At 49.3% G+C, this 27962-nt stretch overlaps 1 protein-coding gene across 1 annotated transcript; it reads left to right on the forward strand.

The window, feature by feature from the left end:
- The first annotated feature begins 8225 nt into the window (after positions 1–8225).
- On the forward strand, positions 8226–27886 carry OXTR (oxytocin receptor). The gene is made up of 3 exons (XM_053599345.1): positions 8226–8873; positions 9696–10763; positions 26961–27886. The coding sequence occupies exons 2-3, from the start codon at positions 9842–9844 to the stop codon at positions 27206–27208; spliced, it is 1170 nt and encodes a 389-aa protein (XP_053455320.1). The 5' UTR covers positions 8226–8873; positions 9696–9841; the 3' UTR covers positions 27209–27886.
- The last annotated feature ends 76 nt before the right edge of the window (positions 27887–27962 follow it).

Here is a 27962-nt window from a genome sequence, read left to right on the forward strand (position 1 = left end):
TAAAGAGGCCCTAAGAAAAGCCAGATTTCAGGAATCAACCACTTTGGAGGGAGCACAGAGAATGTCTATTCCAAAATTCCAGAAATGACAGTTCTCAGAGAAAGAGCAATCAGTTAGGAGGGGAGTCAGAGATCTGGTCTGATACCAGTCATGCAACTTAGGCAAATTGTGAGCCTCAGTTTCTCCATCGGTGGACAAAGTATGAATGTGATAGTTTGAGAGATGAGCTGGAGATCATTCCCAGTAGGGAGAATGAGCTAAGTGTGGGTGTGGAGATGGAGCACTCCGGAGCCTTGGGGTCCTGCAAGTGGAGCCCAGCCTGGCACAGAAGGAGAGTGGTCTGGGTAGAAAGAGGCAGATCTGGGTGGGCAGAGCACAGAAGGGGCTGCGCAGGGGAATTAAGAAGAGTCTGCTAAGGTTGAGGAGCTGGGTTTGCATGGTATTGGAGAGGCAGCTCGGGCCACATTCTGAGACCCCACTTGCTGTGGGTTCTTCATGTGTGAGATGAACGCGGACTGTGTGTTCCTTGTGGTCCTGGTGTTCAGCTTCCTGGGGTCCCTGCCCTTCAGCCCATGTGGCAGGGTGTACCTTACTCCCTCAGGAATCCTGCACTAGCTTTTGGATGTCATGCACTTGAGGAAGGGCTCTGCACTTTCCCCCTCTATTTTTTGTAGAGATGGGGTCTTGCTATGTTGCTCAGGCAGGTCTTAAACTCCTGGCCTCAACCATCCTCCTGCCTGAGCAGGGCTGGGATTGCAGATATGAGCCACTGGACCCAGCCTGCTCCTATACTTTTAACTGCCCCAAGCACACAGGATGCCTCTTGGCTGTTCTGGCTTTGCTTGGTTTATGTTGTGTGGACAATATTGCTGGAACTGGGTATCTTTCATGTGAAACTGTTGATGAAGTATCACAAGCACCCTAAAAATGGAGAGAAAGCACCATGTGTGTAGCAACTGTGGGAAGAGTTGGGGGTAGGAAAGCTTGCGCCAGGACCGCTGGGGATCTGTGCCATCCTTCACAGATGGGGGGGTTGCTGCCTGGCTGGCTGCCCATCTCAATTAGCAAAGCCCCTGTTTGTAACCACTCCAGCCCAGCTGGCTGAGAACTCCTGGGTACACTCAAAGGCAACACACCCCCTCCGTTGTCCTGGGGGACAGCACATAGCCGGGCAGGGCAGGAAGTGGAGGTTGGAGAGCTCCTGCTGGTTTGGGATGAGGCATTTTAGAAACAGATTCTTCCTTTTCATATTGCCAAAATAATCTGTATTCACTATGGAACATCAGAAAATGCAGATCATACAAATATGTATAATGTCCATAACCCTACCATCTAAAAAGAATTGCTGTTTATTTGTTTGTAATATCTTTCTCCAACATCCTCTATGTGGATTTCTTTTTCTTTTTAAATACTGTATTTCTTTCTTTCTTTTTTTTTTTGGATTTTGGCCGGGGCTAGGTTTGAACCCACCACCTCTGGCATCTGGGACCGGAGCCCAACTCCTTGAGCCACAGGCGCCGCCCCTCCATGTGGATTTCTAAAAATGGCATCATTCTATCTACCCCGTTGTGCAGTTGCTCTTTCTGCTTCTGTCTCTCAGACACAGAGACACCTGTTTGTTCATGTTGATCAACACAGATCTATCCCGTCATTTACAACCCCTATCTAGCTTTTCACAGTATGTACATAACAAACACTCTTGATCTGCTGTCTTTCCCTGCTGTCGACAATGCTTGATGAACATCTGTATACATATATCTTTGCATTTTTGCCCAATTAGTTCCTTAAGTTACATCATTAAACAAGTTAATTATGCTGTGTCGAAAGACATGCACCTTTTTAAGTCTTTTGATACATATGGTTGCATTTCCTCCTTCAAAGGAGGCTTTTCCAAAATGCATTCCCATCAGCAATGTGTAAGAGCGCTGGATTCCCCTAAGGGTCTTTCCTTTTTCCATTTTCTCCTGTCTGACGGGTGAGAAATGACATCTCAGTTGTTTAAAACTCACCCTCTTGGCAGAGGCCTTCTGCCCTTCCCGTGCATGCTTACTCTTCCCACTACAGTTTATTGTGTACACACCATGTGCTGTGCCGAGGAGGGTGCTGGGTCAGACGGTCTGTCTTAGGCTCGCCGCTTTGTTGTGTGTGCTTTGCTTCCCAGATGTAGAGAATGACAGAACGTTAGAGCAGAAGGATCTTGGAGATTGTCTAATATCCTCATTTCGAGGAGGGAAACTGAGGCCTAGGGGACTCGGCCATGGTCACCCAGGGCAGCACATGCACAGTGGAACTGCAACTCTGGCAACAGGGATTTTGGCTGTCTGCTTATTTTAACTTTCTCACTCAGCTTATGAGCACTGGTTGGTCAAGTTCACCTCTAAACTATTATAATAGCACAGGCTTTCTATGCCCTGAATCAGGGGGCAGACCATTCCACGTAGTAGGTACTTTAGAACATATTTACTGAGTGAATGTTGATGTGTAACAGATCTGAAGAAATAGTACATTCTGTCAAAATGTGCTCAATATTCCAAGAAAAGAGGCAGACTTCTGTGGGGTGCCCTTCTGGGAAGAAATGCCTCATTTATCTTAAATGAAAAAGGAGTGGGCCCTTGGAATTGGTGGAGGAGGAGAGACGGGCTGCCTGGGGCTTAAGGCAATGTGTTTGGAGCTGTCCGTCGCTGGAATTTCCCTGAGGTGCCTTCTTCTACCGGAGATGGGCTGATAGAACCAGGGCAAGGGCTGTTGAGAGAAGAGAGCTTTGTTTTTCTCAAGTGTTCTGGTATGAACCAGACTGACCTCTCAATTTCAGAGGACGGTCTTCAGTCATTGCTATTACTCTCTTTGTTCAGTTCACTCCCTCTTTCTCTCCACTTCACCAAAAATTCTTTCCAGCTTTATCTCAAGCAACATTTTCCATGCTGCTCAGGCCTTTCATGACAGAGGAGGTGGCTGGGTCCATGGAAACATGTTACTTGAAGGGTCTAGCTTTGCTTCTGATTGCAGTGGGACTTTGGGCAAGTCTCCCGTCCTTGCTGTGCCGGCTCTGGCACTGCCCCGTCAGATTCACACCACTCTTACGTGGATGTCCGTGATGGCCTTTTAATTGTTTTTCCTTCCAATTCGTGCCCTGCCTGATGCCCTGCCTCATGTCATCAGTTATGGCTTCTTCACTTAAAATCCCTCAAAGCTTCCAGCCCTCTTAGAGGAGAGAGCAGAGTCCCTTACACGTCTACCAGGACTGGCCTTGGGCAAGTGTCCTGCCCTTTCTGGACCTCAGCTCCCTAATCTTTAAAATACACATCACACTAATCCCAATCATTCTACTCATTAGCAGGTTAACAGCCACATTTAAATTACTCTCAACTCTTCTAGACCCTACTTCTCCAAAAGGAGTTACAAATTCCAAAGATCCAGATTCTCAATAAACCTTTTCTTCTGAGGAAGAACAGCCTGCTTTTGTTCCAAGCTCTATTGTTACTCAAGCAAGTAACATAAGCAAGCTTTTTGTCTCTAGTTGTGCCATGGTACACCTTCCCTTGCCCAACAGTGTCTATGCATTGAGAATGCAATTATTTCAGCCAATTCATTAATGGGGATTGTGTTGTCACATCCATTGTCAACTGACAACATGTTTGAGGAATGAGAAGCCTGGAGCTTTATCTCGGTCATCACTTCCTCTTGGGAAAAACGGCACACAGGCAGGAATAACAGACTTTCTCACGTAAAGCCCTCCTTCAGCCTGATGTCCACAAAAATATTGTTCCTGGAAGAAAGGGCCTGACCCCAGTGGTCATTTTGTGAAGGGAAGTAACCCATTAGTAATTTGCTTGATGTATTTTTATTGATTGGTGTGTAGGCTAGGAAAGGTGATGGGTAAATACCTAAAGGACTGTGATGTTTGGGACTAATTCTAGACACTTATAACTAATCAGGGAGACTGAGTGCATCTTCAGCCATGCTGGAAAGCTCAGAAAGTGATGAATTCATAGTGGGCCTGAAAATGAGGAAAGGCCTCTCAGAAGAGGTGAAGGTTGAGTATTCCCATCATACCAGTTAGGGTTCAAAGGAGTTACCTTCCTTGGCACAGTGACTTGGCCCCCCACCCCCAAACACATGTGGTTTGTCTAATTGAATTGAAAAGATATATGAGCTCAACACAGGAAGACTAATGAAATTGAGGTTGAGTAGATGAGACAGTGTTTTCATGGGGTGGTACTGGGGGATTGGGAGAACCATGTCAGCGTGGGAAGAGGATTCAGCTGTGCAGTACATAGCTGGTTGTTTGCAAAGCACTCCTCATGGGCATGGGGTCTGGTTTACTCACACAGCCCTGTGAGGTCAGCACCTGGGAAACGGAGTCTAATAGAGGTTTAGTGCCTTGGCCACACAGGCAGTAGGTGAACAAAGCCAGACACTGGGACTGACGGCTGCAAAGTTCAGAGCTCTCTCCAGTATGAAAGCAGGTTTTTTTCTCTTTCTCCACCTTCCAAGTAACACAGGAATGGACATATAGGCCAAGAAGGAGTGCTACATGCTGCGAGCTAGCAGGGGCGCATGAGAGTTATCAAGTCAGCATCCTGCCACAGCACCCTGGACCAGCCACATGCCTTGATGTTCCTGCCTCTGCACAGGACAGTAACTGGACGAAGGCTGTTTGCCTGCAGCAAGATTCATGGTACAGGATTATTAGTACAATGTGTTCTCAGAGCTTAAGCTTGAATGTGTCAGTGATCCCTCTCCTGGAGCTAGATGACCAAGCAGAGACTGAGAAGTTATTTGGGGGTTTACTGGGGTGTAATGTCAGGGAGGGAGGAAACTGGGTGTGCTTATAATTAATTTCCACCCTGACTATATGATGAACCACCTGGGCTTGACCCAGGTCTAAATAGGTGTAATGGAACTGGAGAATGCTCAAGGACCCAGTAGGAGCAGGTATGAAAACTGGTCAACTGCTGGGCAGGATGCCTTCCCCAGGTGGCTGGTTCTGTGTCCAAGAGAGCAAAAGTGCCCATGGGGACATTTCCTTATATTTCTTCTCTCCTCTTCTCCCTTTCATCCTTCCGTATGTAGTAAATACCTATCAAGTGCCCATTCTACTGTGTCCTATGCCTTTTCAGGTACAGGTATAGACAACACTGGCCCTACTGTCCAGATGCCTAGCTGCTCAGACAGATGGGGAAATCTGTAAAACAGCAATTGCTGAGTCTCCTTCTGTGATGGTTCATTTTATGTGTTAACTTGGCTGGGCCATGGTGACCAGATATTTAGTCAAACATTATTCCATATGTGTTTTCTGAGGGTGTTTTTGGATGAGATTGACATTTCCATCAGTGGACCTAGAGTAGATTTCCCGCCATAATGTGGGTGGGCCTCATCCAATCAGCTGAAGGTCTATAAAGAACAAAAGACTAAGTTCTCCTGAGCAAGAAGAAGTCTACAGCAGATGAACTTTGGGCTTGAACAATAACATCAGCTCTTCTCTGGGTCTCTGGCCTGCCAGCCCACACTGGAGACTTTGAACTTACCAGTCTCTATAACACATGAGCCAATTCCATACATAAATATCTTTCTGTACACATAGTTCTGTTTCTTTGGAGGATCCTGGTTAAGATGCCCTCCAAGGTCACCTTGTGGTCTATGCCTATAACTCTTGCTTAGACCACCAAAGCTCTCCCAGTTTCTCCTTGTCATCTTTCCCGTGGCTACCAGGGCTTTCTCACTACAGCACAGACATGATACTCTTCTGCTTCCAGCCCTTCCACTTGATCCTCCTTCTCCATCAATGCCTCCCAAACCTCAATCATCCTTACACCACAACCTTTGTGAGTTTCGTTATACCAGACTCTCCTTTTGCTGAAATCAAAAGGAGAGAAATAGAACGGAATAAGATCTAAATTTCCTCCCTATGTTCAATATTACTCAAATTATTCAGTATTACTCAAACTAAATCCACATCTTAAGTACAATAAGTGAAAGTATTCCATCCCACATGTCAGGGAAGGTTGAGTTATAGAATAAAATCGATTCTCCTTTGCATGACCTTCAAGTTTCTTCAGCATTAATAAGTACACTCCTGTCTCTGTAAAGGCGGGGGATTGCTTTCAAAAGCCCTTGTAGATACCAAAATCCATAGATGCTCAAGTCCCTTATATAAAATGGAGTAATATTTGCATATAACCTATGGACTGCCTCTAATATACTTTAAATCATCTGTAGGTTACTTATAATACCTAAAACAATGTGTGTGCATTGCTTCATTTGCATAAATTCAATGTACAGGGTGTCCCCAAAGTTGGCATACACAGGCAAATGGAAAAGTGCAGCTAAATGTATCTTTATTTACAAAATCTCACAACGTATGGTGACTTCTGGGACACCCTGTAGTACCTGGGATATGGAAAAGTCTAGTTTTCCTTTTTGGAACTTTGTGGAATTATTTTTTCCTGAATGTTTTTGATCAACATTGGTTGAATCCATTGATGCAGAGCCCACAAGTAAAGGCAGCCTACTGTATTTCTTAAATGCTAGCCATGTGCCAGGCACTGAACAATTCATCCCAAGTACACAGAATTATGAATTTAATACATTTTAAAGAGCCCTGCTCACTTCTGAAGCCTTGGCCTCTTTTTCGTGCCTAACATCTTGGCCACTGTAAATTACTTCAAAAAATGATTTTAGACTAGAAAAGGCCATGGAGGTATAGAACTTGTCTTTAATATTTCACCCTACCCCCAAATGCCACAAATATCCTGTACCACTTTCTGAGAAAGTACATCTTTTTTCCTTGCTTCCTGGAGAGCTCATTCTTGAGTCCCTAAAGCCAGCTATCTTCTTTGTGAAACTGTCCCCCAAATACTCTCTCAGCCACCCCCCACCGCCCAGCACTTTGCTGCCTGCCTTTCCTAGCATTCATCATCACCACCCGACAAGTATGTAAGTGCTTTTCTTCCTGGCTAGAGCTCAAGGGAGTGGACGCTTGTCTTAATCACTGTCAGGAGTTTTCAACGGGCACTCCCTCTTTCTTGCCTGGTTTCTGCACACACTGAAAATAAAACCAAAGAGAGAAAATAGGGATCACACTATCATTTTTTAAAGATGAAAGCCAAATTAGAGACTTTAACTTCTCAGGAAACTAAATGGCCTTGCTAAATGAATCCAGAATTAGGTGGCCTCACCTGCCACATAAGGATGGCAGAGGACTGGCAAGCCTCCCCATCCCAGTGGGAAGAAGAGCCTGTCCCCGGAGAAGTGGCCCAGGGGCACAGTAAACTTGCTCTTTGAAGGCAGTTCTCTTGCAGGACAAAGAGGGACAGGTTGGGTTCTACAGGCCCATCATTTTTCTTTCCAAATTTATCAACCAGGGGTTCTCAGGAAAATTCCCCTTCCCCCAGCCATGGAGTGGGGCAGAGGGGTTTTACCTGTTCTTAGATCTCAAAGATCATAAAATTTCAGAAAACCAGAGAGATAGCAACTCAGACATTAGCTATCTTGACTAGCCCTCTCATTTTACATGTGGGGAAAGTGAGGCCAGTTGATTCTCAACTGAGCGTTCTGTGGATTTAATTTATAATTTGTATGGTAGATCTATACTACTGATTAACATTAATTAGTATTGCCTCCCACAACCTTGGCAATGCTGCTGGAATCCCCAGGCTGACTGCTTTCTCCAGGAGAACCCTGGGAGCAGGGCTGCTGTAAGGGTCTACCCCCAGTATAAATTGGCACAGGGCTGCAATTGTGGATCCAGCAAACCCTCCTTGGCTAACTCAATTCTCTCCACATAATTAAAAGAGGGAGAAGTGGAGAAATGTCAGCAGGAAATACGCATTTAATACATTTTAAATCCTGCCCTTTTTTCCCCTGCCTTAATTCTTGGCCACTGTAAATTACTTCAAAAAACAATTTTCGAATAGAAAACGGGCAAAGGGGTACAGAAACTGTCTTTAACATTTCCTCTTTGGCATCATTTAGGAATTTAATTCTGAAGCACAGCAAGGAGGCAGAACCCGCTGCAGGCCACAGACAGCACTTTAAATGAAGATAGGATTAATTTTTGCTTGAGATATTCCCCTACCTGGACAAAGAAAACTTCTCCCAAGGCTACTTAGAATAGAGGGCCTTTCTAATTCCTCGTTAAAGAAAAGAATTCCAAAGCAGGCACTTTCTTGAGTTCACTGCTGAATTCACTACAGCAAGCTGGGTCGGGTGGGTGGGGGCTGGAAAGCAAGGAAATTAACCTCAAGTTTGGGAAACATCAGTTAAATGCTTTTGTGACTTCATCACCATCTACTCAGGGAAGAACATTACTATTCAAGCCTCTTGTTCGTCTGAGACTCAGGAACTTCTAAACCAAGAAAGGAAGAAACCAAGCGGGTTATTTACGAGTTTCTTCCCTCTCGTGGTTTTAAACCACTGCAAAATAAACTCGTTTGTTACAGCCCAACCACTGCAAAATAAACTCGTTTGTTACAGCCCCGGGGACCAAGCCTGGGCGACTTAACCCGGCTTCTCAGGGTCTGCGCGGCCGGCCTCCCGCGCCCCCTAGCGGACTTGCGTGACAGTGCGGCCCGGGTCCCCGGCGGCAAAAAAACCGGCCACCTGCAGACAGCGCCTCAGCCAGACGCCGTCGGTTCGCACAGCCTGGGCGGCGCTCCCCTCTCGCCTTCTGTAAGCATCCAGCCACCACCAGCGAGGCTGCTGCGGGGCGAAGAGATTCCAACCGAGAGCCAGAGACCAAGCACAGTGTCAGATTAGGTGTCGCCCGCAGCCATCCCAACCAGGGCGGGGAGCGCACGCGAATTTGGGGCGGTCAGCGGACGTGCAACTTCTCCGCGGAGCCAATTTGAGGCTCACCTGCGGACTCGGTGCAGGTAGCTGGGTCCTGAGCAGAGTGGACGTGATGGTTAGGGGTAGTGGGACGTCGGAACCCGAGTGGCGGTGGTGAGGTGCCTTGCGCTCCCGATTCCTAGGGGCGCCGGGTGCTCTGAGAATTGTGAAGTGACTGCTCAGGGCAGCACTGGGACGCAGAGCCATTGACTGTCAGCGTCCAAGACGCGAGTCCTGGGCTTCTGAGCCTTCGAGGCTGGGGAGGATTCCCGCCGGAGAGGCCTGGACCAGGGGCTCTGGGGACAGAGGTTGCGCGTTTTTTGAGACAGGAGTCCTCCAGTAGGGACTGCTGGACCGGGGTTCCATGGAAGCTGCTATTTGGGAAGTTCAGGGAGTGCGGGCTGAGAGTCGTAGGAAGGGGAGGTTGGAGGCGGATGGTTTTGAGCAGGGGTTTCTGTTCAGGGTTTCCTGGGCAAGTACATAGTCTGAGGTTTAACTAGGAGAGGGGCTAGTTTGGGGGTCCCGCGGGAGGTGGATGTGTGAGGGTGCTGGAGGTGGGGGATAGGTAGTTTGGGGATCCCTTGGGGAGGCGGAGGGTTTTTGATCCCAGTCCTGGAGGAAAGGGGCTGATTCTGACGCTCCTTCAGTGGCAGCTGCGGAGTCACTTGAGGGAGCAGAACTGGCGCTCGCGCGGACGATTCCCACTCATTTGCAGCGGCTCAGAGTGGGTACCTCAAATGGGGACTTCTGGGGTGGCGCTGAGCAACCCGTGGCCGGAGGTTGCGGTCCCAGGAAGGTGACAAGTGCGCCCCACGCGCGGTAGAAGTAACACCGCGGTCTTCTCACGCCCTCCTGGTTTGTTGCAGGCTCGGTCCCAGCAGGCGCGTCTGCGGAGTCTCGGCGGCAGCTCCAGGTGCCCCCGCGGCCCGCCCTGCCCGTGGGTTCGGCCCCGCCCCGCGGAGCCTCACCTTAAAGAGCTCCGAGGCCAGGGCGCGCCGCTGCGGCCGGGGGCATGGAGGGCGCGCTCGCCGCCAACTGGAGCGCCGAGGCGGTGAACGCGAGCGCGGCGCTGCCGGGGGCCGAAGGCAACCGCACCGCCGGGCCGCCGCGGCGCAACGAGGCCCTGGCGCGCGTGGAGGTGGCGGTGCTGTGCCTCATCCTCTTCTTGGCTCTGAGCGGCAACGCGTGCGTGCTGCTGGCGCTGCGCACCACGCGCCACAAGCACTCGCGCCTCTTCTTCTTCATGAAGCACCTGAGCATCGCTGACCTGGTGGTGGCCGTGTTCCAGGTGCTGCCGCAGCTGCTGTGGGACATCACCTTCCGCTTCTACGGGCCGGACTTGCTGTGCCGCCTGGTCAAGTACCTGCAGGTGGTGGGCATGTTCGCCTCCACCTACATGCTGCTGCTCATGTCGCTCGACCGCTGCCTGGCCATCTGCCAGCCGCTGCGCACGCTGCGCCGCCGCACCGACCGCCTGGCGGTGCTCGCCACGTGGCTGGGCTGCCTAGTGGCCAGCGCGCCGCAGGTGCACATCTTCTCGCTGCGCGAGGTGGCCGACGGCGTCTTCGACTGCTGGGCGGTCTTCATCCAGCCCTGGGGGCCCAAGGCCTACATCACGTGGATCACGCTGGCCGTCTACATCGTGCCGGTCATCGTGCTAGCCGCCTGCTACGGCCTGATCAGCTTCAAGATTTGGCAGAACCTGCGCCTCAAGACGGCTGCAGCCGCCGCGGCGGAGGCCCCCGAGGGCGCAGCCGGGGGCGGCGGAGGTCGGGTGGCTCTGGCTCGCGTCAGCAGCGTCAAGCTCATCTCCAAGGCCAAGATCCGAACGGTCAAGATGACCTTCATCATCGTGCTGGCTTTCATCGTGTGCTGGACGCCTTTCTTCTTCGTGCAGATGTGGAGCGTCTGGGATGCCGAGGCACCCAAGGAAGGTAGGGAGGGCTGGGAACCGCGCGGAGGGAGTGTGGAGCGGGGCTCCCCCTGCCGCCTCTGCGCGTCCAGGGTTCTAGCGGATTTGTGGGGAGTGAGCTGGTTTGGAATCCCACAGAGCTGGACTTGAGTCACTGCGCCATCATCCCTGAGCCAAGTGGCTTTGGGCAAGTAACCTACCTGAGCTTTGATTTTCTCTTTTGTAAAATAGCAGTAATGATAAAAAGTGCCAACTCTCTCCAGCGGGTAGGGGAGTGAAATGAGAAACCGCACATTAAGTCCTTAGCACCGTCCTTGGGCTGCCTGCGGGGCTGGTTGTCGTGGACCAGGAAGCAGAGTCAAGTGGCTTCCTTTCCCCACGTGGTTACTGAGTGGCGGAGGTAAGTTTCAAACTCCAGCTCAAGCTCCTTCATTTTAAATTGAACTTCTGCTTTAAGTTCAAGACTCTGCTTGAAGCCCAGAGGTCTGGTTTGGATCAGGGCTGCCTTGGGGAGATGGGTGGTTTTGCCTCACCAAGTGCCTGGTAGTTTCTCAGTGGGCTGTTAAGGGGGAGGTGAAGACAATCCCCTACCCCTCATCCAGCGGAGTTGATGAGCATACAGGGGGTTGGGGGCTAGGACACAGCTCTGGGTCTGAGGACTGAGACTTTGCTTCCAGGTGAGGAAAAGAGAAGAGAGCTGGGACTCAGGCATTTGCTTTTGATCTGGAGGCTGGTGATTTCTATGGGAAAGGAGGCACACCTTCCAGATTGGAGGACTGTTGAGGATGGGGCTGTTGTTCCTTCTTGGCCTGGTTCAGAAGGCTGGGAGGAGGAGGAAGGAGGGAGTGACCCAGAGGAGGGAGCTTAGGCACCTAGGACTCTCCTCACTCCCCCAGTTCCAGTAGCTCATTTGGAAAAGGCAGGAGGGGTAGCCATTGGTGGCCAATGGCTTCTATCTTTTTGTTTGAAGGTAAGCACGTAACATATGCTGGGTGCTGGGGTCATCAAATGCGTGTAAAAGAAGACCAAGGGATTTGCTTTCACCCTTACTGGGCTCCAAACACTGCAATGTCCTGTTTCTGGATATAATCTCTGCTGCTCCCAGCAATCTCAAATATGGGCATCCTGTGTGTGAGGCCTGAGAGCTGCCTTCATTCAGTCTGATAACTTTCCTTTGGTCCTTTCCAGAAACCACAGACTCCTGGCTTTACTGAGCCCTCCCAAATAGCTCCATCTTTGCCTTAATGGCCAGGATACTTATCATTCAATATTTACTGGACACCTGTGATATGCCAGCCCCCTGGTGCGGTATAGGTTGAGGATGGCTCTGGGGACTCAGTAAGGCCAGTTTGACTCCATCCTGAAGCCCCCAGTTACTTGCAACCAAGTCACACAGCAAGTCAGAGGCAGAGCAGCAGCTAGAGCTTGGGACCCTGTGCCAGGCTTCTTATGAAGGGCAGGTGACTGGGAGTTGAGCTGTGTAGAAGCTGGTGGTGGAAGTTTTTAAATAAGGCATCAGGTCACACCTGTTTCCTGGGCAGGAGCTGCAGAGACCAGCCCCAGGTCTTGACCTCTAACACCAAGCATTGGGGAGGAAAGACTAGCGTGGCCTTGGAGTAGGTACTGGGAGACTTGAGGTCTAGTCCTCCTGCTAGCCCTTACAGGCTGGGGACATTGGGAGAGGGATCTCTTTGTACCCCTTGAGCCTTAATGTCTTACTTTTAGAAAGAGGACATTTCAGCATTCAGTTCAGTCACTGAGTGTGCATTCTTCCTCCTTTTTCTTTGGGGTCCCCTTCCCCCTCCATTCATTTCTTGAGTCCCTGCTGACTTTTCTCTCCCCTTCTCCTGCTATACCTCTCCTCTGTGGACCCCTCGCCTGCACCCCTCTTTCTCACTTGGTCTCCTCCTAAAGAATAAACAACAAAGGTATATGCTCAACACACAGGTCATAATCACAGAGCGAAGTATAGATCCTTTCTACAATCACATCAACACTCTTTTTCTGTGTTAAAAACAAAATAGAGTGTGTGTGAGAGAGAGAGAAAGCGACATATCCTAGCTAATGTGGAGGCCAGAGGCCTTTTGGGTATGTGTGGTCCTCTGTGGTCCTTTCAGAACATCAGGTTCCAGTTCCTCATGTATCTTTGGTTCCTTATGAATTCACAGGAAAGGGTGGGTGTCACGTGGAAACCCAGGCCTTCTCTTGGTCCTCCTCAGCATTCTGCCCAGGTGCTGAGCAGAGTCCAAATGCAGACCCATGGGGAATGGTGCCACTGCAGCTGGTGTCCCCTGCCCACCCCAAGCTTATGGCCAGGGACTCAGTCCAGAGGTGAGAGTCTTATTCATCACAGAGCTGAAGAATTGGTCTTTGGCCACCAGCCTGCCCAAATTGTGCCAAGGTCTCAGGGCTGCAGGGGTCAGAGTGAACGTGTGCTCAGCTGGGATGTACGCGCTGTGCCCACTTGGCCTTAATTTTGGTAAGTGCAAGTAGCAATCAGAAATGATGGTGTTTGCAATCACTTTGAAGATACCACTCAATCAAGAGGCCATCAGCAAGTGTTGAGGAGGGAATCAAAGAGAAACACACTTGAGCTACTTGAGAAATTTTGATCAAAAAAGTAGAATTAATGCACAGCCTGCACTTTCCTTTCCAAGAAGAACAGAATTTACAAGACGTGGAAGACTGTTTAGATCGGGGGCCTTACACTGCTCATCCTGGGGAGACAGAACTTGGAAGTGCAGGGAGCCCACTGGCTAACAGCGTTATGTCATTCAGGGCAGAGCAGGGAGCGGGGAAGGGGAGGGGGAGGCGAGACAAGTGGGGTCTGTGCTTGCTTCACCCCAGAAACCTTGAGGGGGGATAGGGAGGTCAGCAGATGGTCCCTAGTCAAGCCTAGCAGAGTGAGTGGGGACAGACTTGTTGGAGCAAAACTGATAATGATACTTTTACCACTACTACTAATAATGAAGTCTCCATGTGTGTAAGTTAGCTACACATGTGGTTCCTTTTCCCAGGAATCAAGGCAAAGAGAATAGCTTCTAATTTTAATATTTCCATTGCTCAGAAATAAAAAGAGGAGCATCTGGGTTGCCGAATGAGGTCCACTCCTTCAAGTGCTGTTGGGCCCTGATTTGGTGAAGCTGGTGGGACCCGATGCCTCATGCAGGTTTTGACAAACCCTGGGTGTATTCCGCAGCAGAGATGGGGCACTGTCTTTCCCGTGAACCCAGTGGAATCTGCTCCACTGCCGATCCCAAGGATTTGGATCTTCTGAGAGAGGATTAGGGTGGGAAGAGGTCTGGCCCATGGCACCTAGGGGCCTCGTGATCAATGGCACTCTTTTCTCCCCACCCCACTCTACCTTTTAAAAGTTTTGCTTGAATTCTTGCTGTTGACTTTGAGAATCTCAGCAGTTAACTCCTGATGGAGGAGATGGAGGTTCTTCTCTTGAGCCTGGGTGGAGCGGGGTGAGGGTGGAAACAGACACAGTCTAGGGGACAATAGGCAGTGACCAGGGAGGTTGACATGTGGAGAAGAAGCTTGTGAAGGCTTGAGAGGTGGACTGTGCGCCCCCCTCACAGCAGGGCCACTGCCTGTCCTGTTCACTGATGTGTGCCCAGTGTCCAGCTTGTCAAATCTGTGGAAGATGGGAGAAGGAAGTGCAGGTGACAGGCTGGACTCAGGAGTAATTGGGGCTTTCCAAATAGCTCTCCGACAGTAGAACTAGCCACCTGGGGAGGAGGTGAGCACCCTGTTACTGGAGGCAATCAAACATCTATCAAGGGGTCAGAGCAGGAGGAGGGTTGAGATGCACAGAGGGCCTGGTTGTGTTTTCCTGTCCGGAAGAATGAGCTTCCGAGCCCCTCCCTGTTACCGGGGAACTGAGGACCCTCCAACATGTGGTGGGCCCTCCTATCCTTCTTATGGACACTATGCCTAAGGTCACAGACACCTTGCGGGGCTTATTCTTTAGGTGACCCAGTGATGTGGAACCCATGGGGGAGAGGGGACAGGAGGAACTTGGACAGGTTATTCACTCTGGGCCAATAAGAGCGCTCAAGCGTGGCCCTTGGGGGAATTAATTGTAATTAGCCAAATTATGGCCACACTCTTGTCTGATTGAGCAATTGTGAGTTCTTTTATGTTCTTGGCTAAGGCTAATGTTTTTCTTTTGGGTTTCAGTCCCAAGGTGACATCACTTCCCTATCCCACCCCCACCCAGAAGGTTGGATATTTATGGACAGTAAAAAGAAAAGTCTTGTTTGGTGAGGCTTTGCTACATATTTTTCTGTTTGATGGCTGTCTGGGTGGGTTGGGGGAGCGGTGAAGAGGGGAAGAAGGGGTTGTGGAGGCCTCAGATCAGGAGAGCCGAGGTGATCTCAGCTCTCTGAGAGGCTGGGTTTGGTCTGTGACCAGGTTTGGATATGTCATGTGTGGTCTGAGGGGCTGGACCACCAGGTGACCCCACCACCCTGCCCTGGCAACTCCTGAAAGCAAAGGGAACTCCACAGGGCTCACTCCAGGGGCTGGGTTTAGGGTTCACCTATATTCCGCCAGACCTGACGTATCAGGCCCCACTGCCGGGGCTCATGACCTGGGGGACAGCCTTGAGGAGTAGAGTCCCCTCAGAGTCCTGGTCTTGTTGTCATCTGTGATTTGGGGCCTGCCTCTTGCTTGTCTCTGGGCCTTTATCAGCCTTGTCTGTGCAGTGGGGCCAGCCTCTCCTGATGGAGCTCGACACCCTGTTTGGGTGTCAGAGGAGCTGGATTGGTTCTTGCTACAGCTACCCTGGGATGAACTTGCCTTGTACGCCCCCAGCTAGGTCAGTGACTTGCCACTTCCCACAAGTTCCTGTGAGCAGCCCTCACGCAGGTAAGGGGCAACACACCTATTATATTAGAGGAGAAACTGAGGCTCAGAATGGCATGCCTGCTCAGGGCCACCATGGAGTGAGTAGTGGAGCTGGGATGCGAACCCAGGCCATCTCGCACTGGAGACTGACGTGGTGTTGCCCTTCTCTCCCCAGGCCAGGGATTTTCCAACAGTTGTCCACACCTTGGCACTCGGGCCTCCTGAGGCACTTGTTGGAAAGCTGGTTCCTGGGCCCAGACCCGCTGAATCAGAGCCCTCCCCTCTCTTTCTGGCCCCAGTGTCCTGACAGCTCAGGCTCTTCCTGCAACACCCCTGCCCGGCGACACTGCCCTCTCTACTCTGGGTTTAGTGCCATATCCCTCGGACTTCTCTCCGTGTCCACCACGGATTCCATCATCTTAGCACCAACACATGCCCCGTGTTGGCACTCTGCTTTCTCTTTCCATAGTCTCCTTCTTTGTTTACAGCATGATTTTGCAACACTGGCATTATTGACATTTTGGGCAGAGAAATTGGATGTGTGTGTGTGTGTGTGTGTTGGGGCGGGGACTGTTCTGTGCGTTGTAGGATGTTTAATAGCATCCCTGACCTCTTTTGCTGCATGTCACTAGCCCCTTCTTGTCTGTTGTGGCCACCAACAATGTCCCCAGACATTGCCCACCATTCCCTAAGGGGCATAATTGCTACAGTTCAGAGCTACTGGTTTAGACCACTGTATAGGCCTGGCCTGAACCAATACCCCAAATACGAGTGCCCGTTGTTACCTCTGCCCTGGGCTCTGGCCAACTTGCCTTGTGTACCCTCAGCTGGGTCGATGACTTGCCACTTCCCACAGGTTCCTCTGACTTTGCTACCTCTGCACCCCACACTAACCCTGTTGCTGCCTCAGGAATGCTCACCACAGTCTCTTCTGTGGGGAGGCATCCCAACTTCAGAGCATGGGCTGCTTTGTGACAAAACTCCAGGGGATGCCTTTTCCCTCAGGGTCTGTGAGAATGGTGCTTCTAGGAGTTACACTGGACGTGGCTGCCCCATCCGGCACCCCTTTCATGAAGCCCTTCTTTTTTCCCTGGTCAGGGGGTCTCCTTCCTTCTCTGATGCTGTGCATTCCTTCTACAGATCTTTACTGCCTCTCAGAGGGTCCTGTCCAGGAAACCTCTGCTTTGACTTGTCAGTCCTCCAGCGAGGAGAGTTGGCAAGGAGCCCTCCCCAGTCGCTTAGCCACTGGTGTGGGTAAACATGGCATGGTCCAGCCACAGTTGATCCCAGAGCTCTGAGAGACACACACACAGACCTCTAGGAGAGACACTCCAAGTTTCTGCCAGGCTGTGACAGGCTTTTATGTCCCCTGTGTGTTCAAGTGGACCAGCAGCACTGACTCTGTGCTGACCCTGCCCACGGCTCAGTTTTCTGGGGCTCAGAATAGGGCTTAGGTTGTGTGGAGGGTGGAAAGCGCCCTGTGCAGGGCCTGGCACACAGTGAGTGCCTAAGAAGATATTTGCTTTTAAAAAGAGAAAGACATGTGAATACCTGTCAGGGTCCTGGGGCAAGGCAGTGAGGCTGGGGGTGTGCAGGGGCTGTTCTGAGCACAGGACTAGTGGATTAGCAAAGGGGCTGCAGTTTCAAGTGGGGGTGGTGCCCCATGGAGCCGGGAGCGAGAGCGGTAAGAGAAAGAAACAAACCTGAGAGGCTGTGGGGGGAGAGGGGAGGTTCTGGCTCGCTTTGGAGGTGCCCTGTGGGTAGGGTGGTGGTGCAGAGGAGGTGTGATCGGATTCTGTTCAGTGTCCTGATTCCTGTTCCTGTGCTCCGAGACTTTCTGGCCGCTGAGGGAGGCCTCTGTAGGTGTCTCCTGAGCTCTGCCAGGAGCAGGCGCTTCCTGCCAGATGCTTCGGGGTCCATCTTCGGCCCACACTCAGGCCTTCCCGGTCACTCTTGCTTATTCTGTTTTTCTCCCTTTCTCTCCACCTGACCTTGATATCTCAGGGTGAACTTAATTTTCCTAGAGGGAATTATTGCATTTGAGTCCAGTCACCTTGTTAGGAGGCTGTACCCTGTTGCCGAGCAGGGAAATTGTCATTTTGCCTTTCTAGTGTGCTGGTGATGGTGGCTGATTTATCAGGACTCCCTGTCTGCTAATTTCAAGCTTTGGTTCCATTCGAACTCTTCCTGCTTTCCCGTCTCTCTTCTGGTAGCCAGGGACCGAGCTACAAATGAGACACAGTCCCCAGCCTAGGAGTATAAAAACAGTAACAACAATATAACAGGATAATGCTATCACAGAAGTATTTGTTTTCAAGTACTTTTAATCCCTGAGGAGGCATTACTTCATCCTGTCTCCCTAGGGAAAATTCAGGAGGGTTTTAGAGAGGAAGTAACCTTTGAAAAGGGTTTTGAAGGATGAGTAGGAGCTTGCTGCCTGAAAAAGCAGATACAAATTCCACGATGAGATTGTTGGACAGTTACTTTATTATCTTCCCCATGTTCTCTATCTATACGATTTGAGCCCGTTGGACAGATGGTTCTCAAACTTTTGACATGCATATGAGTCACCTGGGGACCTTGTTAAAATGCAGATTCTCATTTAGGAGGTCTGGAGTGGGGCACCAGGAGTCGGTATTTTTGACCAGTACACGTGGTGCCCTGCAGCTTGCCTTATTAAATGTACTTTGTATAGTAAAGTTGTAACTTATTATCTCTTTTACCAAACCCCACTGTTGTGCCTTTACACATGTGGCCCAAATTGGCTGAAGGACCTGTTGTTCCTTGAAGGGTGGAGAGGGCTGGTCAGTTACAGGTAGTCCCTGGCTTGCATTCTGTCAGAGTGTGGTTATTCCCCGGCCAGTGAGTCCTGCACACGCACCAGACTGGAGCAGTGCCATCGTAGAAGCCCAGTATCTACTCTGTAGCCCACAAATTTGTCCCCCATCCAGACCTGCACAGGGTAATAAATCACATTGATAAAATAGGGTTTTTTTTCAAAGAAGGCACCTGTAGTAAATGTTGGGACTCAATCATTCTATCAGCATACATTCAATAATCATGTTTTTTTGGGGGGTTTTCCATAGACTGGCTCCCAAGTGCCTACACAGTCCTGTAGGAATAAGAGACTCACCCCTGGATTCTTGGCACTCCAAGGGAGGCCTCCGACAGAGAGATTGGCGTTCTGAGTGAGGGCCTCTTACCCAAGTTCATGGGCTTGATTTGACCCAGATGGGGCCAGCCGCATACTTCTGAGTTGTATGTGGAGCATGTCAATTGCTGCAGGAAGAACACAGCCTCAAGAGGCCATGGCCAGCTGCCCAGCCACCAGCTGTTCTGAGCTAATCTAGACTTTTAGCTCTGGGCGGGGGCAGTGCCAGGAAACCTGCACCAGGGAGCTGTTGGAGCTCAAGCAAGGCCAGGCTGGGAAGGCTGGAATGTTGGGGCCTGGAGTCCTCTGTTATGGCTCTCTGTGAATCATGGTGCCCATGGGAAATACAGAGTTGATTCTGCATCCCAGGGGCAGAACCACCCAGCAGGTGACATTTGCTTTTGGGGTGTGGCTGTTTCTGCCTGTGCCCATCAGCCCTTCCCCCAAACACCCCTGCACCCCAGTCTAACATTGAACTAGCCTTTTACGCCTCTCTTTCTTTCTTTCTTTTTTTTTTTTTATTAAACCATAGCTGTGTACATTAGTATGATCGTGGGGCACCATACACTTGGTTCATAGATCGTTTGACACATTTTCATCACATTAGTTAACATAGCTTTTGTAGCATTTTCTTAGTTATTTTGCTAAGACCTTTACATTCCACATTTACTAGGATTCACATATACCCTTGTAAGATGCACCGCAGGTGTAATCCCATTAGTCCCCCTCCTTCCCCCTCCCTCCCCCCTCCCTCCCCTCCCTTTCCCCTTTCTCCCTATTCTTAGGTTATAACTGGGATATAGCTTTCATGTGAAGGTCCTACATTAGTTTCATAATAAGGGTGAGTACATAGGGTACTTTTTCTTCCATTCTTGAGACACTTTACTAAGAAGAATATGTTCCAGCTCCATCCATGTAAACATAAAAGAGGTAAAGTCTCCATCTTTCTTTAAGGCTGCATAATATTCCATGGTGTACATATACCACAATTTATTGATCCATTCGTGGATCAATGGGCACTTCTCACCTTGAGTTTGGAAATCCCTTGAGGGCAGGGATTTGATGGGTTCACTTAGTACCTACTCAGTGGATTTCCAAGGGGAGGATGGATGAATGTCTGACCTGTTCTTCTTCTAAGGAATGCTTGAGGCCAGCAGTCCCAGCAAGGATCAAAGAGAGCAGGTTTGCAATCCAGGCACATACTCAGGGCTGTGTCACACCGGGAGGTGTGATTTTTATGGCAGGTAAGTGGAAGAGATGTGATCAAAGCTGGCTCTTCCAGGGAGGACCCTAAAATCCTGCTCCTGCCCACCATTGCAGTAACCTTCTCTTTGGATTTCTTAAATCACTGGCAGAATAATTTTTCCCAAAATGGACTATCTGGAGTTCCTTTCTTGTTAGGTAAGGCAGTCTCAGGGCTCTGAATTTTTATTTTATTTTGTTTTATCTTATCTTATTATTTTTTTTTCTAAAAAAAAAAAGATAAGGTCTTGCTCTGTTGTGGAGGCTGGGGTGAAGTGGTGTCATCATTGCTCACTGCAACCTTGAACTCCCGAACTCAAGCCATTGTTCTGCCCCAGCCTCCTGAGTAGCTGGGACGACAGGTGTGCACCACTACACCAGCTAATTTTTAAGATGTTTCATAGAGATGGGGGTCTCACCACATTGCCCAGGCTGTTCCGGCCTCAAAACAATTCTTCCACCTTGGCCTCCTAAAGTGCTGAGATTATAAGTGGGAACCACTGGGACCAGCATTGTTTTTCTTTGTTTTAAATTTTTGCGCAATGCAGTAGAAAGGGGCCAAGGAAAATGTCTTTAATTGACCTAAGATCAGGAATCTCCACCTTTAGGCTTTAAAAAATTAGTGTAGTTGATTGTATTGCATCTTCTTTAATAGTAATATTGATACCAATCACATGAATAAACACCTTACTCTTCACGAGGCCCTTTTACCCTATCCCTTTATGGATTTTCCATTTTCTCCATGTTCCCTCCATTTTACAGATCAGGAAACTGAGGCTCAGCCAGTAGATGTGGGTCAGAGAGTGATGGGGGATCTAGGCCCTGGGGGTCTGCGCCTGGATCCTGAGTGCCTAGCTTCTCCTTGCTACCCTGGAGCCAGTGCTTTTCCGGGCTGGAGGCTCCCAGTGCAAACAAGTTTCTGTCTCTCTGCCCTCAGGGAAGGTGCTAGCTGCAGACTCAGCCTTTCTGGGCCAGCTCCATGCTGGTTTCTGGGTCTTCTTTTTCTCTGCACTGACTTCACTGTGGCTCCAGCAGTAAAGCTGGCAGGAGGCCAGTCTTTCAGGGAGCTTGGGAGCTGCTATGGCCCTTCAGAGGAGCCTGAATGAAAGCAGGGGCCTGGCCCTCAGTGCACCCGCTGAGTGGTCCCTGGTGGCAGCTCCCTCTGGCCAAAGGCAGTGTTGGGAGAGCAGCTCTCTGACAGCTGGGGGCACACAGCACCCACCGAGATGAAGGCAGTGATGTGTCTAATTTCCCTTTTCAACCAGTGCCCCTTGAGGACTACCTACCGGGTGGTAGGTGTGATTTGGATGAAAACAGTAACATGCTAAGGCTTTCAGGCTGGAAGAACACCATGAATGTGGCGAGGCTCTAGAACTTCGAGCTGGCATTCTGGTGAGCAGGAAGGAGAGAGGACAATTTCATGGCTGTTGGGGGCAGCAACAGACCTCAGTGGTCAGCCTCTGACTCAGTATCTCAAATCTGCAGCGCAATAGAAGATATATATTATACAGAATGAGACAAGGGCATTCTTTTTTTCTTTCTTTATTTTTCTTATGTATTTATTTATTTATTTATTTTTTATTGTTGGGGATTCATTGAGGGTACAATAAGCCGGGTTACACTGATTGCATTTGTTAGGTAAAGTCCCTCTTGCAATCATGTCTTGCCCCCAGAAGGTGTGGCACACACCAAGGCCCCACCCCACTCCCTCCTTCCCTCTCTCTGCTTTTCCTTCCTCCCCTCCCCCCGCCCATAACCCTTTCTTTTTTTTTGAGACAGAACTCAGTCTGTCGCCCTGGATAGAGTGCCATCATGGTGTTATCCTAGCTTAAACTCTGGGGCTCAAGAGATCCCCTCACCTGAGTCTTCTGAATAGCTGAGTCTCCAGGTACCTGCCACAATGCCTGGCTAGTTTTTGCTATTTTTACTAGAGACAGACCAGATCTTGCTCAGACAGGTCTCAAACTCTGGAGCTCAAGCAGTGCCCCTGCCTTGGCTTCCTGAGTGGTAGGGTTACCCGTGAGCCACTGCACCCTGCAAACAAGGGCATTCGTATCAAAGCCTCTTCTGTTATTTGTTTCAGCCTCCTGCTGACTTTGTGGAGCCCCAACACACTCCCACCCTCCCCAAAGATGGCCTTTCAGTCTCTTTAAACCCATCAGAAAATCATAAGAGGGCTGAGAAGGGAGGATCTGTGCTAAAGGCTACACTGGTAGTGTGGGGCCTTTTGAGCCAGCACAAGAATCTGCAAATAAGTTGACCTTCCTGGGTCTGCAGTCTGCCCCAGGAGCCATGCTAGACAGACACTGCCATATAGCAGAGAATCTCCTGGAAGTACCACCAGTGGGACCTGTGTTTTATGCCCCACCCTGGGCTGCTTCACATTCTAAGACACACCCTAGCTTGGAAGCAGCATCTCCCCTTTGTTACACACACACACACACACACACACACGGTACTATCTCTCTGATTGGTTAGAAAGATAACATAACACATTTGCACATCATGTGGTGGTGAAGACAGTAGCTAAACTGTATTAAAGGCTTCCTGTCATGAGCGCCAGGAATCCCGAACAGCACTTGGTATCCTATCGAGGTAAGTAAACCTTGCAACACTTCTGTGAAGAAGCTCTTTTTATTCCCATTTCACAGATGGAGAAACTGAGGTTTAAGAGAGGGTAGGTGACTTGCCCAAGAATACATAGCTGAAAGTGGAAGAGTCAGGATTTGTGTCCAGGTGTGGGTGACTCAAAAGCAAAGGCACCACCAATTCTGCTGATTGTACTAGGTGGTGAACTGAGCTTGTCCTGTGGATCTGCCCTTCTCTTTCTCTTCTCTTTCTGCCCTTCTCTTTCCTTTCACACATTGCTTATGTTATTATTATTATTTATATAATGAACATAAATCTCTTTATTTTCTTCTTTGCCCAAGCCTACTTCAGGGGCACTTGCTTTTTAATGGCTGGGGCTCTTACAGCCATCTAGATCAAGGATTGGCTAACTTCTTTTGTAACGGGACTGGCAGTAAATAGTTCAGGCTTAGAGAGTATATAAGGTCTCTGTCATGACTACTCAAATCTGCCCTTGTAGTGCAAAAACTGCCATAGACGTACATGAATGAATGGGCACAGCTGTGTTGCAATAAAACTTTATTAGCAAAGTGGCAGCTAGCAATGTTTGGCCAGTGGGATGTAGTTTGCTGATCCCTGGTCTAGATTAGGAGGCATTTCTGGCAAGGAAAGATAATCTCCCAGGAGGTACTGTGTCCCCTCCCGGGTATACCTGGATTGCAAAGATCATCACCGGGGAGTGGGCAGTGCCTGCTCCCAGTGAGGGCCTACATTTGCTTTGGGAGCAGGAAGTTGCTCTCTGCCCCACAAATCCTATCATGAAGGTAATTGCCCAGCTAGCCTGTGTCTTTGCTTTGGGGTTGAGAGGCTCCACTATTTGTAACCAATGTGACATGGGAGAAGACTAAGCAATTTTTAAAAGGAATCAGATTCCATTGCTTTCTTTTTTAAATTTTGGGTTAATATAAGGGTACATACAATTAGTTTACATTGTTTGGAAAAGTCTGAGTTGTGTGCCACATACCCTTACATTAGATAGGAACACAGGGTGACTTGCTGTGTGCCCCTTGGGAAGTTGCCCTCTCTCTCTCTCTGAGCTTCACTTTCCTCATCTATAAAATGAAGACAAGGTTGTTTTGAAGACTGTTCTGTTCTGGACACGCTTGGGTAGTGATTATGATGGTCAACACTGCAGACCTTGTCACATGCTGCCTTGGAAATAGCATTGTGAAATGCAAGGACACTATTTCCCACGCTTTGTTCTGTTCTGGCTCCTCTGCAATTCTGTGAAGCATTTCTAGTCACCAAAAGGGGCAATGTGTGACCTAAACATACAATAAGCTCAGAAAGCACGTTAAGGTGCAATCACTCACTCACCTGCTCCAAAACCATCAATGGCTCTCCATTACCCATTAAGTGCAGACTCAACCTGAATTCAAGATTCTTTCCAGTCTCATTCTAAATTATCTTTCCAGTCTTTTTTCTCATGAAACTCCCCTTCCCACCTGTTGTGCTCCTGGCAGTCCCCAAGTGATCTTGGCCGTTTTCTACCACAATCCTTATCCCTGCTGTTTCCTCTGTTTGAAACATCCTCCCCAGGGGGCTTTTAATGCCCCAATATTTCTCCTCCCTGCTGACAGGAAAGCCTTGAAATCCCTAGTCTTTGGATCACCAGGATATCAGCCAAAGGCGCCTTTAGTGCTGGTAGTGCACAAGCAAGTCCAGCTTACAGAGGATCCTTTATCCCCCAGGAGCCAGGCCAGGCTGGTCATTTGTGTCTGTGGCCGCCAGGTGGGAGCAGAGATGCTGGCCAGACTCCTCCTACCCGACTAGCCTCTTAGAGGCAGAAAGCCTTCTGGGTTACTTAGGAATTCATTAACTATTTACTTTTTTTTGTGTGTTGACATTTCTGTAGTTTTTAAAAAATTTAAAGTAGGATAAAAAATTTAAAAGATCCAGTTGTAAAGAGTGAGACAAATGCTGAAATGACCAGCTAAGGTTCCACCATATACCGTCTACAGCAAGATAAAGTGTGCCTTTCTGTCAGAGGGTGAACTTTGTTCCTGGTTTTTCTTCCTGTCCCACTGTGTAGCTTTATACCAAATGCATGCTTCCTTTGTGGCTGATGTTAAATTCTTGATGCCTTCTTAAAATTTGACTTTTATATGTTGATTTTGCCTCTTTTATGATTTTGGAGACATTCTATCTTAGTCTTGTGGGTGATTTTTTTTTTTGGAGACAGAGTCTCACTTTGTCCCCCTGGGTAGAGTTCCGGGGTGTCACAGCTCACAGCAACCTCACACACGCTCTTGGGCTCAAGTGATTCTCTTGCCTCAGCCTCCTGAGTAGCTGGGACTATAGGCGTCCACCATGATGCGTAGCTATTTTTAGAGATGGGGTCCTGCTCTTGCTCAGGCTGGTCTCGAACTCCTGAGCTCAGGCAATCCACCTGTCTCAGAGTCCCAGAGTGGTAGGATTACAGGTGTGAGCCACTGTGCCCAGCCCTGTGGGTGATTTTATTTTTGTTGGTGAAATATTTCACCAGAATTTCTAAACTTAAATTCAATCTTCTTATCCATTCAAATCAAAGCATTAAAAGAATTCTTTATTAAAAGCAAGGAATTCAGTAGTATTGGCTTTTTTTCTTCTGCTTTTCCTCTTTTCCATTCTTTATTTTGGTTGTAAGGATCAGACTCCCTTCGCTTTCAAATATACTCTTTTGCAAGAATCGTGTTTTTCGTCTGTTGTAACTTGCTTTTGTTACAACAAAATAGCTGCACCAATTAATTAGACCCGTGGTTCTTAAACTTGAGGGTGCGTCAGCATGTCAACAGATTCCTGAGCCCTGTCGCCACCACCACCAGAGAGTCTGAATCAGCCATTCTAGGGTGGGGCCTAAGAATTTGCATTTCCAATAAGTTCCCAGGTGATACTGCTGCTCTGGTGACCCCACTTTGAGAACCACTCCCTTAGATGAACCAACAACTGCCCTTCTCCCCGTGTTGTTTGGAGACTTTGCTGGTAGACGTCTCTGTTCTCATCCTCGATGGACACATCTATATCTTACATCCCTAGGGAAGAGTCTCTTTACTTGTTCCCCTAGGGGAGAGTCCTTCCCTGTATTGAGCTCTTGAATTCTGGAGTTATTTTTTGAAACATTTTGCAGGAAAGACAGAAGGCGAGTGTGTTTTCCCAGCCTTCACTGATAAGGATATGGCGAACAGGATTCTTGGTTATGTTGTTTTCCTTGTGGGTTTCTGGGGATGCTGCCTGGCCTCATCTGTCAGCAGATGTCCAGTTGTTCAGATTTAAGGCCATTGAAAGAAACCCAGCTTGTTTTCCCTGTGCTTGGAGGTACCTAGGGTTCAGACGTTTTTATTTCCCCTTGAAACTTGAATGTGTGTCAAGCAGTGTTTTGAGGTTGACTCCTGGTCATTAATTTTGCCTGGGACTCCATGAGTGCTTAGAGTCATAGCTTTGACCTGGCTAATTGGAGTGTCACAATTTCCCCCCAACAATAAGTCTTACTGTCATACTGAAGCAGTGCTCTTGTGAGTGGCTTCGCAGAAGTGCTTTCAGTTTTATCAGCCATGAAGATATTACCCACTTTCCTGACATCACACCTTTGACTGTACCATCTCGTCTGCCTGAACCATCCTTCTTCCTTCTCTGCCTGGAAAACCCACTAGCATCTTTAGGAACCAGCTCAAAGCTCCTTTGTGTGGGGCTGGTCTCGATGCTCAGAGTGGTACCTCCCTTGTGTGTTCGCACCTAACTCCCACATTGTGGCGTTTCTCATTATGTTTGTTTTGGGGTCCTCGGGTGTTTACCCTGGTGCCTGGCACATGATCATGAGAGCAGCCACCATTTATTGGGCGCTTACAGTATACCAAGCACTCTTTAATCCTTGTTGCATTCCTGGGAGTTTTGGGTACTCTCATTATCTCCATTTAAGGATTAGGAAACTCAGGGGTCTTGGGAGTTCTAGTTGGCTGCTGGTGGGACTACAATGCAAGCTGGGTGTGGCAGCTTCCAGATGCTGTGCTGTTCCACACTTGAAGTCACAGGCACTTAGCACTGGCTGGGTGACTGATGCCTGAACAGGTGGCCATGATGTGTCCTGATCCTGCTGAGGGAGGTGGCCAGCGGGTCAGCTTTGGTGAGAGAAAGGGAGGGACGATTCCGGAGCTGGGCTGAGCCTGGGCGGGCTTTGGGGACAGGCTGAGGACATACTCAGGGTGGAGGGCAGGCAAGCTTTGCCTTGTTAGTACCTCTTCTTGTGACCCAGGGCGTGGTACCTGGACAAAGCTGTTGCTCAGGACACCATGGCTGGGCTGGACAGGTCTGGGAGCTGCTCTGGTAGTGATGCCCTGTTGCTTCTCTCCCACCCCCGCCCACCCCCAGCCTCAGCCTTCATCATCGCCATGCTCCTGGCCAGCCTGAATAGCTGCTGCAACCCCTGGATCTACATGCTCTTCACGGGCCACCTCTTCCACGAACTTGTGCAGCGCTTCCTCTGCTGCTCCTCCAGCGACCTGAAGGGCAACCGACCTGGAGAGACCAGCTTCAGCAAAAAGAGCAATTCATCTTCCTTCGTCCTGAGCCGCCGCAGCTCCAGCCAGAGGAGCTGCTCCCAGCCATCCATGGCATGACCCACTGGCCCGGGCCAGGGCTGCCTCTGCCCCCAGGCTCCAGTTGTGCTGACTGGGGTGGTCCGTGCCTTGGTGGTCGTGTATGTACGTGTGCAAGATACCTATCAGTTTGTATCCCTCCACACCTGAGGGTGGTTTGAGTAGAGTGGCCAGTGGTTTCCATGGCAGAGGATGGCAGGAGACTCAACCAGCACATAACCCTCCCGGGGTCCCTGGGCTCCCACACATACCTTGTTTCCTCGAAAATAAGACATCCTCCGAAAATAAGACCTACTTATAGGAAAGATAAGATGTCCCCTGAAAATAAGACCTAGCGCATCTTTGGGAGCACACCTTAAAATAAGACACTGTCTTATTTTCGGGGAAACAGGGTACTTCCGTCTACCTGTGACCCCACTGCTCCCCTGGGCAATGGGTGGGTTATTCTTTCCCCTTGGGACCTATAATGTCACTCCACTATCTTTTTACTATTTTATTCTGGGATCTTGTGAAAGGAGGTAAAATAAGATTTGTGATCAACTGGGTCAGGAATCTCAGTATTCTGGGCTTGGGGTAAAGAGTGGAAATGGGGCCCCAGCTGGGAAGGATGGTGTGTTTGCCTTTGAGTGGGCAAATCCTAGTGTCCTTGGGAACTAGCTTATTCCCTAGGAAGAGAGGATTATCCTACAAGACTGTCTGGCACAGGAAGCCATTAGAAGTTTGGTTAAAAAATGTTTAAGAAGCATTTGGAAAAACAAAAGAAATAAAAAGCATT

This window comes from Nycticebus coucang, chromosome 8 (genome assembly GCF_027406575.1).
Source record: "Nycticebus coucang isolate mNycCou1 chromosome 8, mNycCou1.pri, whole genome shotgun sequence".
Classification (NCBI taxonomy): Eukaryota; Metazoa; Chordata; class Mammalia; order Primates; family Lorisidae; genus Nycticebus; species Nycticebus coucang.

Bases quoted from the DNA above. Each gene is read 5' to 3' on its own strand.
- OXTR (XM_053599345.1), top strand. From the start codon at position 9,842: ATGGAGGGCGCGCTCGCCGCCAACTGGAGCGCCGAGGCGGTGAACGCG. The intron at 10,764-26,960 runs GTAGGGAGGGCT...GCCCACCCCCAG, and splicing joins TGCCGAGGCACCCAAGGAAG to CCTCAGCCTTCATCATCGCC.